The sequence below is a fragment of the Convolutriloba macropyga genome, chromosome 1 (genome assembly GCF_964194025.1).
Source record: "Convolutriloba macropyga chromosome 1, txConMacr16.3, whole genome shotgun sequence".
In the NCBI taxonomy this organism is placed as follows: domain Eukaryota; kingdom Metazoa; phylum Xenacoelomorpha; order Acoela; family Convolutidae; genus Convolutriloba; species Convolutriloba macropyga.
In genome coordinates this window covers 15,725,744-15,738,883 of record NC_134468.1, presented here as the reverse complement: position 1 = coordinate 15,738,883, position 13,140 = coordinate 15,725,744, and the positions used below count along the sequence as shown (strand labels likewise).

At 34.2% G+C, this 13,140-nt stretch overlaps 2 protein-coding genes across 2 annotated transcripts in view; both read left to right on the top strand.

Annotated features, from left to right (window-relative positions):
- LOC142356573 (uncharacterized) overlaps nucleotides 1-7,765 on the top strand; it is a 32,544-nt gene extending 24,779 nt beyond the window's left edge. The window contains exon 4 of the mRNA XM_075408694.1: nucleotides 7,670-7,765. Within this exon, the coding sequence (XP_075264809.1) occupies nucleotides 7,670-7,765 (96 nt within the window). The remainder of the gene's footprint in view (nucleotides 1-7,669) is intronic.
- A 228-nt stretch (nucleotides 7,766-7,993) lies between these two features.
- Nucleotides 7,994-12,614, top strand: LOC142345889 (uncharacterized). The gene is made up of 4 exons (XM_075398326.1): nucleotides 7,994-8,102; nucleotides 8,303-8,440; nucleotides 11,570-11,825; nucleotides 12,276-12,614. Exons 2-4 carry the CDS (start codon nucleotides 8,351-8,353, stop codon nucleotides 12,539-12,541), a joined length of 612 nt encoding a protein of 203 aa, XP_075254441.1. The 5' UTR covers nucleotides 7,994-8,102; nucleotides 8,303-8,350; the 3' UTR covers nucleotides 12,542-12,614.
- The last annotated feature ends 526 nt before the right edge of the window (nucleotides 12,615-13,140 follow it).

Here is a 13,140-nt window from a genome sequence, read left to right as displayed (position 1 = left end):
CTCTCTCTCTCTCTCTCTCTCTCTCTCTCTTCTCTCTCTCTCTCTCTCTCTCTCTCTCTCTCTCTCTCTCTCTCTCTCTCTCCTGTCTCTTTCTCTCTCTCTCTCTCTCTCTCTCTCTCTCTCTCTCTTCTCTCGCTCTCCCTCTCTCTCTCTCTCTCCTCGCTCGCTCGCTCGCTCTCGCTCTCTCTCTCTCTCTCTCTCTCTCTCTCTCTCTCTCTCCTCTCTCTCTCTCTCTCTCTCTACACTTAAAACACTAAAATCAGTTCTGCGTTTGCTCTCTGCATTTTGTGTGGACCAGAAAACTTCATGATTCATATGCTTCAGATACGCCATATTCTGGGCGTCTTTCATTCTGATTAGAACATATAGTGAAGTCTAAATTATCAGTAGAAATATTTTTTGGCAAAAAATTTATCATACCTCAAGAAACGGATGAGCGTTTCAGAGGGGGAAGTCAAAAAATTTTTAATGTTTGTTTTTTTTGGTATCGAGGTTTGTATTTGCGTTCTGTTAGTGCGTGTTATTTGTATATGTGCGTGAAAAGTGGGTGTGTTTGTATAATTTGTCTTTTTCTGTGTCTTTCAATTTGTACCTTTCACGTTCTATAATGTATTAAAGAGTGTTGATTTATGCCTGGACTTGAGTCTCAGAGCATTTCAGCGCTGAACCAGCACATTTCAAGATTAAAAAATAATTCGGTTCTGAAGCATTGCATCTCCAGAATATTTCAAATTTCTTCATGTGCAGTTTTTCTTGATTATTTTTGTATTGATGTCATGTAGTGCGCCCAGGCTAACCTTATCCTGTGTAGTCTAAAAATTTTTCATACCCCAAAATTAGGTCTAAGCAGAATAATGTCATAGTTTTGTAGCTTATAACTGGTAATTACTATAATATTATATACACTCTTCTTACTTGAGCTAGTTTTTAGGCAATTACCACAAAGCCCATTTAGTTTAGTGATTACCACTTGCTACGCAATTTAAATGGTACAAGTTCCCAAACGGAAGTACAAATCGCAAATAAAGCGAACCTTGTTGACAGGACTTCAGCTGAACACACTTTTTTTCATGTGCACCTCCCCTTTGGCCGAAGCCTCAGGTATTTAGTTATCAGACCTTTAGAGGAATAAATTCCAAGTCATGATGACCAGAGCATTGGTGCTAAGACTATCTGGGGTCCAGTTCTTTGAGGAGTTGAGTCCCGTGAGCCTCAAGTCTTTTTAGCACCATCTTTCGGGACATTGCAGAGCATGTGTTGTCTGGGCCAAAAATTTAGTGTAGTCACTCTTTATCTTTTAGCTCTGCGATCTCAGTTGCGACACTACTCTGTGATGGTATTTCTGTGACTACCACTACATCTATCTTGTCTGGACCATACACAGTATTTACTACTAGAAGACTTTCATTTCAGATACTAATTGTGCGCAGGGATCACACACAATTTTCTCATCCACTACTCATCAACTTTCGGTGAAAACACTGTAGCATTCATCTCAAGTTTCTTCACATATCGACCATACTAACCCTTCGTTCGTTGCCTACTAACAAGGGTTTCTGGTCGATTAGAATTCGCAAGAGACTTTAATTGCAGTCTAGCCAATTCGCTACTAAACGATCAAAACATCTTCTACTAGTCTCGATTTCACTTTTGTTACTCTGTTGACTTTCGAACTTTGACCATCTTTCGCTTATTCGAGACATTTCCAACAGTTGAAGTTGGCGAGACATGACTACAAGAGCCAATTTTATTCACAGGGTCTCGCCAACAACCACTTTTGCTCCCTTCTTTCAAAGGCAATGTTCCCAGTTCTGCCTCAACTCCTTCATCTCAGGCTCTTGCCTGGGCTGATGAGTATCGGACACTCCTCAGACTATCCGCTTAGCTCACTTCCACTAACTGAGCTAGCGGTAGTTACCCGGGACACCACGTGGAGGTTACGGATCACTGGGTTACTAACCCTCCCCACAAGGTTTTCGCCTCAGCATTGTGCTTCCATATCCCCCTCAGCCTTGTGCTTCCATGTGCTTCCACGAACACACTTTTTTCATGTAGTAAATTTTACACAAAAATGAAGACTATCCAGTGTAAATTGGAATTTGAACAGAGTACTGGCCATCGAGAAAACAGAATGTCTCTAGAAGGATTCAGCGCTGATTTGCATTGCCGCCAACCTTCGGGTGTCTGCCGAAAAAAACCTTTTTGGTCTAAAAAGTACAAGTACTTTTCTCCAATGCTTATAAGTTGCGTTCGGATACTCCCAACGGTTTCTCTCACAGAAAGTAAAGGTTATTTTTAACACCTTGAGAGGCATGTTGGAACCTACTATGCTACTCAAGAGCCACCTTTTTGAATTTTGATTTTTTTTAGTGGTGACCCTCCATTTGTGACAGTTTCCAATCTCAGCAATTGGAAGTTAGTCCAACTTTGGTGGCTTGACTTTCAATTAACCTAACGATTTGAGAAAAAAACTTTTAGGCTAAAATTACCTGTGATTTATAATTATGCAACATTCTGTCAAATTTTTCTCGTGACAAGTTCGTTTTGGTTAGTTTGTCTAAATTATAATTATCCTGTTGTATAAGATAAAAAAAACCCTTGCACAGAAAAAGAATTTATCATCATCATGGTAAATCGCTCAGCGCAGCTTAGTATGTCAAAAATATCCGTATATCGATTTTGTTTCACTGGGCATAAAAATTAAACAAGAGCGTCAATCGTCAGACAAAATCTCTAAAATTCAATTCTGCTTTTGATTTTTCATTTTTGTGGTCCAGAAAACCGTCAGAAATGATGTTATGTTTTGCGATCATGTTTACATCTTGAATCGGAACTGTTATTGAAAGACGCTATGAAGACATATTATGAAGACGCTGTTAAGATGCATTTTTTCATTTTGATTAGAATATACCGGTAAGCTCAAATTATCAGCAGAAAATGTTTTCATTTTTTTCTGAGAAAAATTTAGCATGTCTCGAGGAAAAGGCTGAGCAATTCAGAGTGGGGCTTCAGAGTGCGTTCCGTATTACAATCTTTATACTTCAGATGAACAACTGATAAAGCCAAAAATTTGATTAATGTAGCCTAGCCTACTAATGAGTGCTTTTGAGTTGTTTTGAATGCTCCATTTCTATTAGAAAGTGCTTGAAGTTAATCGTCAAAACATGGTCCCACTCGCTAGAGGAAAAGGAAAAAAAATTCAGAAAAATTTTAATTTAATGCCCAAAAAACGAAATTATGTTTTTTACGTAGAGTTACGCCAATCCTTCTGTTGATGCCAGATCTGAAAATAACTCTCGTGTATATCAACAGAAAGTTTGAAAAATTGTCTAGTTTTGTTTTTTTTGTGCTGGTAGAAGCTTGTCGCAGCACTTAGTCAATACAATTCCGGGAAAGCTGAAAACACAGGAAAATTGATCTCAAAATCAATTATAGGCAGAGTAGGTTTAACGAACACAAAAGATTGAAGCGAATATGAGAAAAATCCGCAAAAAGGGCGTCAAATGCAAGCCAAGGATTGACCAACAACAGTATGATCGAGTTCAAATTTAGATCACTAAGAATATTACAACCGTCGAATGATCAAAAAAAAATTCAGAGAAAAAAACCACAATATAGGGGCTGATTAAAAGTATTTAATGCAGATAAATATAATATACTCTTTAATTTATTATGTTTCTGAAGTGATCGAAAACTGGCAATAATGGTGATTGAATTCCTATATTCTTTCCGGTAATTAATTGCAATGAAAAAAGAAACAAAGTTTCAACCTAAAATTCATTGACTTATATTTTTGTAAATGTTTTATTTTTAAATTGAAACTCGGCTTTTGAATGTCTTCAAATTCACAGTAAAAAGAACACCAGATTTTCATTTTCTTTGATAACAACTGTATCTGGATTCTAAAAAATATCTAACAGGGCAAAAACTTTTTGTAGTCCTCGTGATCTAGTTTTGATTTATTGAATAATTTGTCCGAAAGTTGAAAACGGGAACCCAATAAAATTTTGAAGTAAAAAATAAGAAAAAAATTATCGCTCGGGGGTGACCGATCAGATTGAAATTTAACATAAAAACAAACGAAGAAATTTGTAGTCGTTTTGGTTAGCTCAAATAGACTTTGAATTGTCTTGAGTAATATTTACAGTTTAGAGCCTAAGAAATATCGATTTAAACAATTTGACCAAAAATTTCGACGAAAATCAATTATTTTAGTTTTTCCCCAAAGTTTCGTTTAAGAAAATTTTGCCGTCTCTTTCTGCTTTCTGCTGATTAACAGCTATTTTAGAATAGAAATTTTGGAAAATAGTAGATTTCGGTCAACTTAGAGCTCTGAAAATGGCAAAAAATAACTTTGAAAATGCAAAACTAAAAGTAAAAAAAGGTGTTCATTTCTAAATTCTATGTGTGTTTTTGCAAATAAATCTTCTTGTTTCATCAGAAACAACAATTCAGTATTATAAAACCACGGAGACGTAACAAAAAAAAACAAATTTCATGGAGTAAACATGAAATCAACCAAATTTATTCTAGAAAAGTAAAGACGGAAAAGTAAAGACGGAAATCTTTTTTTTTAATCAATATCAAAATTCAAAAGCATCTAGTAAGCAACTGCAATCAGACAAAACCTTATTTTCTCGCAAAAAAACGGAACACATTTCTTTTCATCTTAACTTTACAGCAGACGGAACTTTTCCTTAATGAGACTAGTTACCAAGTAAAAAGAAAAAATTATGAGGCGAAATTCAAAAAATTATCAACATCTTCAAACCAAATAGTTTTAAACGTCTTAAAAATCATTAGCTTTTTAAAATATAAATCTCGATAAATTTACAAAAAAGTCATTGCAAAACTGACAAACCTCTCTTTGGTTAGACTAAGCCATAGAAACGTAATAAAGATGCAGAAAAGCTCAAGAAATTACAAACAATCTGAGAAAATACAAATTACTGAAGCCAATAAAAATATTAGCTTTTATCTAAATGTTGTTTTTTTTTCAATTGTTATCTATACTAATTGTGCTAAAATTATACTGAATGATTAAATATTTTCATTTGGACCTCATGCGAAAATAATTGGGCTCTGTGATTACGCGAATGTGGTAAAAGAAGAGGAAAAAAAAGCAAATATTGACAATTCACAAAACATATATGAAAACGCACAATATCCACAAACAAAACATAATTTACGACATAATATCAACGGACAGTTTACTTTTTGAATTACAAGGAGTTGGATGTGACCTCTTTATGATGAGAAGAAACAAAAAATTGACAAAAGAACAACAAAAAATATACAAAAAAATTATACAAACAAAAACGAAAAAAAAAATTTATTAACGAATAATATCATAAACTGTGAGACTATTTGCTGTAAGCTGACTGCATTGAGTAAAATTATTGATTCAATCCTCATGTAGAAGGTTATGAGAACTCTCAGCATTTTACAACTACATAGAGAATTAAAAAAAACAGCAAAAACAGCAAATTCTAAAAAATGAGACAAAAGTGTCGAAGCCTTTAAAAATGAACTTTTCAGTGTAAATCTTTCTGTTTTCAATTAATTTTCAACAACAGTAGGTTTCTAATTTCTTTAACTAAAAGACTTCAAAAAATCAAGAGATTTGAACAAAGAATTTAAAACCACGAAATCTTTGAGAAAACCAGTATTATCAACGACATTAAATTTCAAAAGCCTTCAACGGAAGTTAAAAAAAATACGCTAATTTACGCCTTCATGGGAAGAAAATGCTGTTTGTTGTTGACCAGTCATCAACAAGACATCAGAATAAGTCTTTCGACTATGAAAACATTAACAAATACAGCCAAAACCCAAAAATTCATTTGTAAATTGTGAGAAAAAAAGTGTGGCAGTCATTTATTCTACAAGCTTTTCCATGAAAACATTATCCATGATTCTTTGAACATCTTCACTGAGCCAATGGGAACTATCAATATTAGGATAATGTGATAGGATTCCAAAAAGAAACAAAATTATGAAAAAAAATATGTTCAAAAGTTTAAAAATATATGAAAAGCCGTCGCATCGAAGTCATAAAACCAATCATTGAATACTTTGGTTGCTGTCAAAAAACCGGGGGTCCTATCATTACTGACACTGACATAGAATTGGCAAAAAATAAGAGTAAGATCGGCTAACATTCAGAAAAAAATTTCAAAAAATTGGTTTTAAAGTTTAAACAGCCATTAGCTGTCCACCCAAGGCACTAGGTAGATTCACTTAATGTTCATTAGGAAGACTACTGCACTTTTAACCTAGGTGTCTATGGCACATGATATCAAAAACTCAGTGAAATCTCAAAAAGAAAATCAAAATTTCAATAAAAATTACCAAAACTCAGAGTCGAAACCAAAAAAAAAATATTTCGATCGGCCAAAATTGTCTGAACAAAAAAAACTATTTGAGTTCCTCCCCCCACAAATATATTCAAAGAATAAGAATTCAGTCAACAAAAATGTATTTACCGAAGTATTGCTATTATGGAGTCAGCAATAACATCAAACTATTTTAACCCAAAAAAGGGACGCTAAACGCTAAAGTTAATAGATAAACCTGAAAATCCAAAACTTTTGAATTCCTTTAACTTATCTGTTACCCAAATTATATAAAAAAATGAAGAATAGCTTTAATTATTTAGAAAATGTTCCATTATTAAACTCAACGTTTATGAAATTGGTTAAAACTAGTGGTTTAATTGTTGGCAAAAATTTATGCCTGTACACAAGCTGACCCGAAATTTTTTTTGATTTAGGTTGCTTCTGTTGTTTACCTCCTTTCACTGGTTTGAACACAGCTCATATTATGCAAGATTCAAGTATAACAGATCTTTCTAATCTACGTTCAAATGACGTCACTTAATCAGGTATTGCATCATATGAATGATATGCTTGTGCCATTGCATCTTTGTTCAGCTGTAAACATAGTATAACGAAAGGTAAATGAATACAAATTGAGATTGGTTAGAGTTTGAATGAAGCGAGCCGTGGCCGAGTGGTGAGCGGTTTGAGCCTGAAGCAATCCCACTCCATGGAATCAGTAAACCGTCACTAGTCTTCCACACTAATGATGAAATACGATATCACCACATGGCTAACTCGACACTCGCCTCTTCCATTTTTACAAAAAACTTCAATTTTAAGGAGTTCAACTACGTGAACACAATGTCGAATTGAGTGCAAGTGGGTTCGAATCCCAGAGGCCTCCGAGAACACGGATTCCATTGAAAAAGTACAATCATCGTTGGTGAATCGTTTTCAAGTCTCTCCGTGTAGTTTTGCGATCATTGCTAAATGTTTGAAGTTCTCATCAAAGATAAGGTGCATTCTTATTAGTGCTGCTGATTCTAAAGACCATCATATTTGGAACTGGACCCGAGTTGAGAGGTCGACTTATGAAAAGACCGCGGTCGGCCGATATTGGGTATGGAAAGACCGTTGGTCGACTTATGAAAAGACTTTAGGTCGACCCTTACTAAGAGGTCGACCGTGTATTTAAGGTAGGGAAATACCCCCCAGGTCGACTATATAAATCTTTTCATAAAGTCGACCTCTCAACTGGGGGATTATAATAACTGAATAAGTTTCTGACGACTCACCCAATGAGTACGGAACTCAAAATATTATGCATTATCATACGGGTTGTTATTCAGTGGCGGGGAAAATCTGAATGCAAGAACAGGAAGTATTACCTCAAACAACTTTTTCAAGAAGGAAGCGAGTGTGATTCCATTGGTGATTTGGGCTGAACTCGTGATAATTACAGCGATTATGAAAAAAGATTTTCTAATTGTAAATTTTCATTCCTGAAAAAAACTGACGTATTATAAAAATAAGAATTGATTTGAAAAAAGACATAAAATTTTAGTTTTAATGATCATGCATTTGATGCTCCTTTCATATCTTACAACCGCTCAAATTGGGATGACCGCAAACGACATATGCTAACCGCATTAATCTCGGGAACATATTACGCAACAAGTTGTTCTTAAAGAACTGGTTATGCGAAATAATATTATATCCCAACCCCTATTAACAACATATTAATATACCATTTAAAAACAAACGGACCCAATCGCAAACATAGTGATCTATATATTCTCTTCGCCCAGTGATTTTTTGTCTCCCTGTTTAGTCGTAAAATAGCGCGCGTTTGCCTGGGCCTCGGAATAGGAGCTATATATCCAGTGAAGAGGGGCGCGGAAGGGGGACGGGGGATGGAAAAATAGATTTTTAAAAAATGATAGAACCTATCATTGCATTTCTATGTTTGCTATCAAATTGAGGAGGCAAAAAAGGACAAAAAATAGAAGAAAAAGCAGAAAAGCAAGAGAATGGGCACGAATGTGGAGCAGGAAGTCTGCGACATTTTGAGCGACATTAGAGACGCATACAAAGCAAGTCTACTGGAACAAAATCAAAAGGTAAGATTGGTATAGAAACACAACTTGAATCCTCTAACAATATGTCACTTAATTTTTGCGCCAACTCATACCCATACCCAGAAAAAACACATAAAACTGCTAATGAAACTCTTGATTGCTTTAGTTACGTGTTCTGGCAAATTGGGACTGACATTTAAACGTTCAGAAAAAAATCGGATCTATTCTGTTCCCCTTCCCCCCCCCCCCCCACATTCTTTTTTACGCTCCCAGTTACTAATTATATGTAGTTCTGTAGCACGTTACTATGTAAAAAAATGCACGTGCGGCAATTAGATCAGAGTATCTAATACAATCAGCAAGGTTGGTGCTATATTCCTTGATAAGGAAGTTTCAATTACTTAATCATAACCCAAGATGTTTCTGACGATTTTTTCATCAATCCTTCTACTTTTTGATAAAATTTCGTAAATTTAGGTAATTATGACCGGAAAATTATTAGAATTATTTGAGTGAACCACACACACTTTATACCCTTACGGCTGCTCTTACTTGATAATGATTTTTTGTGTTCAAGGTCTGTCCCATTTTGCTTCATTTTAAGCTAGAAATATCAATTTATCTGCAGTCATGCTATAGATTAGTGTGGATGGGAAACAAAAAAAACAGAAGGAAAAGTCGAGATATTTTTCAGCGGATTCTCTCTGACAAAATCGATTAGTTACAAGCCAGTTTCAAATATCTCAAAACCCAGCTCTGGATGAAGCAATTTTTTATCCAGATTTTAGAGACCAAAAACGGCGTCACAGGAATTGGGGTGATGAGAGCTATTTTTTTCAAGGCATTGAAAATAATTTTTTTCAACAAGTATTTTAAAAAAGCAGTTTGCTGTTTTAATTTGTGATGTTAATTTGACTTTGTTCTCGAGTGATTTTTCAAAAGACATTTATATTCTGTTGCTGCTGTTATTTGATTTTGTTGCATGTGTTTTCTCGTTAATAGCAAATCTCATTGGTCCCATAATGCATCATTATTTAATTAGCGTTCTGTTTCGAGTTTAATGCCTGATTTTCATTCACACAACAATTAATTTTGTAGAAAATATTTTTGAAAGGTTTTTATGTCTTCATCATTTGGAAGACAATTAAGTCAAAAATGTGGTTGAGCCGAGTCGGAAATTTACGCGCGAACGCAATCTAACGAGCCTGCCTCATTGATCAATATAAAATGGTTTTGGTAACACAAGCTATAATAACGTTGAGTTTTGATGTGGTGTAGTATTTAAGAATGCTATCAACTATTGGCTGAAAAATATCTAAATATGTTGATTTTTTTGCTCATATCTCTCCCTAACTGAAATGATTAAATAGGTTTATTTATATATCCAGAGGAAACCTCTATTAACCCTTAATTAACCCATATAGGAAACCTTCAAGACCTTTAATTATCCAGAAAATGTCACTCGGCTACAAATGAAGGAACCAAAAATAACATAATTTTCAAAAAAAAAACCTTAAATAAATTTTGCGAGAAAACGTGGTCTTAATTTGCGAAAAAGAAATCGTTTCTTAAAACATGACACCTGAATTACAACTAAATTTAACTCTTTATTAAAAAGATGTTTAACCTCTGTTTCAGGAGATCAAGCTACAATTTGACAGTAATAAAATAATGAAATAAGAGAATTCAAAGCTCAGAAACCATTGTTCTTTGAAAACAAATTTTCAAAAGATGCAACAGCCACGATCTTTCAAATAAAAACACAGGAAAAATCACATTTTAACTAATTAATATTCCAAGCAGACCTTTAATTAATTAGACTAAGCCTTAAACCTACAAAATAACAAAAAATACCAGCAGAATTCAACATTTGGTTGACTTTTTATTCAAAAACTTAATGTTGAAGCCATAAAAACCGTGAGTTTTTCCCTGACGTTAAAAAACAAAAAATATAGACAGTGCCACAATTGCACGTAAAGGAAATCTGTTGAAAAATGAGCCTGGATTCTAATCAATGATTTTAAAAATGAGCTTGGGTCTGCAAAAACAAAACAAACAAAAAATTGCAATTATGGTAATCCAAGATTAGAGAAAAAATGATAAAAATAATGCAGCTCAAAAGTTGAAACCCGCAATTTTTGAAAATGTTATTAATATAGAAAAGGTGACAAAAAGTCATTAAGTTAAGACCAAATAATAAGCATTTAAAAATTATAGAGTAAAGTTAGTCAAAAACTGGCGAAACGTTTATTCCTGGACACTCTCATAAGAAGCGAAAGTAATACTAGCCCTGATTGGTTTTCGACAGGAATTTTTCAGCAGCTTTTATGTCTAACATTTTTTTAATTTCAAACAGAAAAAGCTAAAGAAGCTTAAGCGTATTTGGTGCCTCTTTTGATGAAATTTTGACAAAACGTCAAATCAATTGGGTCAGAATTACTCCCCAGTCTTTGTATTTGAAACCAATAACATTATTGTTCACAATTCTGTTGTTTTTTTAGCAAAATTAGCAAACATTTGAGCAATTATACAAAAAACACGAACAAAACCAACTAGAATCAGTCAATTGTTCACAAAACTGTATACCTCGATAGCTCCATTGAAAAAACGAAGATATGAAAAATTAGTAAATCTTTATACCTATATATTATACCAAGGAGGGGCTCTCTAATGATATCACTCAAAATTTTTTCTGCAATGAACAAATCAATCAGACCAAAATGACTGAACAAAAAGAAACCCAGTTGAGCATATAATTCCTTCCCAACTCTGGTGAGTCGGAACAAAATTTTTAAAATTTTGATTTTGTCTTTATTTCAAAGAAACTTTTAAATATATTTTCAATTAAATTTAATAGTTATAATAATATATTTTTGACTGCATTTGTATAAATAAGTTATCTTATGTGCCCATTGTTGAAAACTGCTCACTGTGAAAAATTGGCTAGCATAGTTTCTATGGCAAAGAAAAAATTTTAATTTTTTCTGAAGTTTTTCGCCTTTTTTAGCTTGAAATTTAACAAAGTTTTTATATTTTTAAGTTATTTTATGAATCTGATTTTGAAAAACGACAAATAGTTGTGTATATATAGGAGTTAAACAAGCACAATCTCAGGTGGACATTACTAAACACATTGAGGGCATTTAAAGTTTAATTTTACTTCCCACTTAGGGTAAACAGAACAAAGTAGACGTGATCAACCTAGCAGACATGAAAGTGCTAATGCGAACCCTAGGCCTTCCAGTGCACCCTGAGCGTCTCAAAGAGGTACTGAATGAATCACGAGCCAAAGATGTGCGTAACAAGATTGAACTGGACTTCTTCTCTCTGGTTCCTGAACTGGAGAATCTAGTGGAAGATCCCTGTGCAGACAATGAAGTCAGGAAGGCATTTAGTATCCTGGAGAGGAGTTTTGGCGTTCCAAAAGGTATATCTAAATTGCGACTCTTAACAAAAAAAGATCAAACAATAAGCAAGTTGGATAAGGGCAATGGACGCTATGTGCCCATATCAATAGACTAAAGATGACTTATACGGTTCTCAACTGGACTCTTTTGAAGTGATATCGCATTTCACTTGAATTTACCAACTACAAATAGTGATTAAAATGTCCCTTAATAAAATCATATGTTATAGTAGAAACAGCAGTTTCTTAGGTTTGAATGAAGACGGCATTGAATGATAAATGGCATTTCCAAAGTATCCAGAAATATCCAGGACAAAAAAGTTTTCTTTTTTTTACGTTGAATAGCCGTTCAAAAACTATAGCATGTTGGTTTAAAAAAGCGTAAAGGATTTGATTCCTGAAAGTACCGGTCATTTGCTGTTTAGTGGGGCAGTTTATCTACTAGTATGATCAAACACTTATCTCTCACAGGCGGTTTGACAAAAGAAGACTTTATAAAAGTAGTGAACCCGTTCTCAAACTTCATCTCAGAGGAAGAGATCCACGAGATGTTCAATGACTTGACAATGTCCTCTGGAATGGATTCTACGATGGATGTGGACGATTTCCTCTACACACTGAAGACGCATTCCAAGGGTGCTAGTCACGGCAGGAACAGGACTGCATCGACATCATCGTCAGCATCTTCGGCATCGTCGTCGCCTCAATCTAAGCAGAAAAGAGTCAAGTTTCAATGAGGAAGAATATATGTGTAACCTATTGAGTTAAAAAGCACTCGTTTTGCGGAAAGTTTACTGTTTTATAATAATAACAATAATAATAATAAACATTTCAAAAGGCTAAAAATACAGTCAAATTACATATTCAGCAAAATTTACGACCTGATGAGAGAGAACCATGTAGACATTTAGTCCTCCGGGTGGTGTTTCTTGAGCAAACAATTGAAGATTCCAATTGCAATGATCATCAAGCAAAATTGAAAACAATGACCCATGATTTATGACCACAACAACTAAAAATAAACCCTGGCAATTTTTGTTTTCGATAGAAAAGATTACCACCAGAAAAATCTGAGCAGATAATCATTATCACATAAAAACAAATCTTTCAACAATTTATCAAACCCCTCATTTTTGCACCTGATTACCGAAATTACATTGTTTTTGTCCAACTGAACACAACTATTGGAAACTAAATGTATCCTGTTCTCAATTCCGCTTTTATTGATCGATGATAATTTTTCACTGATTCTCAAGATTTTCATTCTAATAGCGGTATTTAGCAACTTTGAGAACTCTTCTTCTGTTACCAAATTATTAACATTCGGGTATTCCGA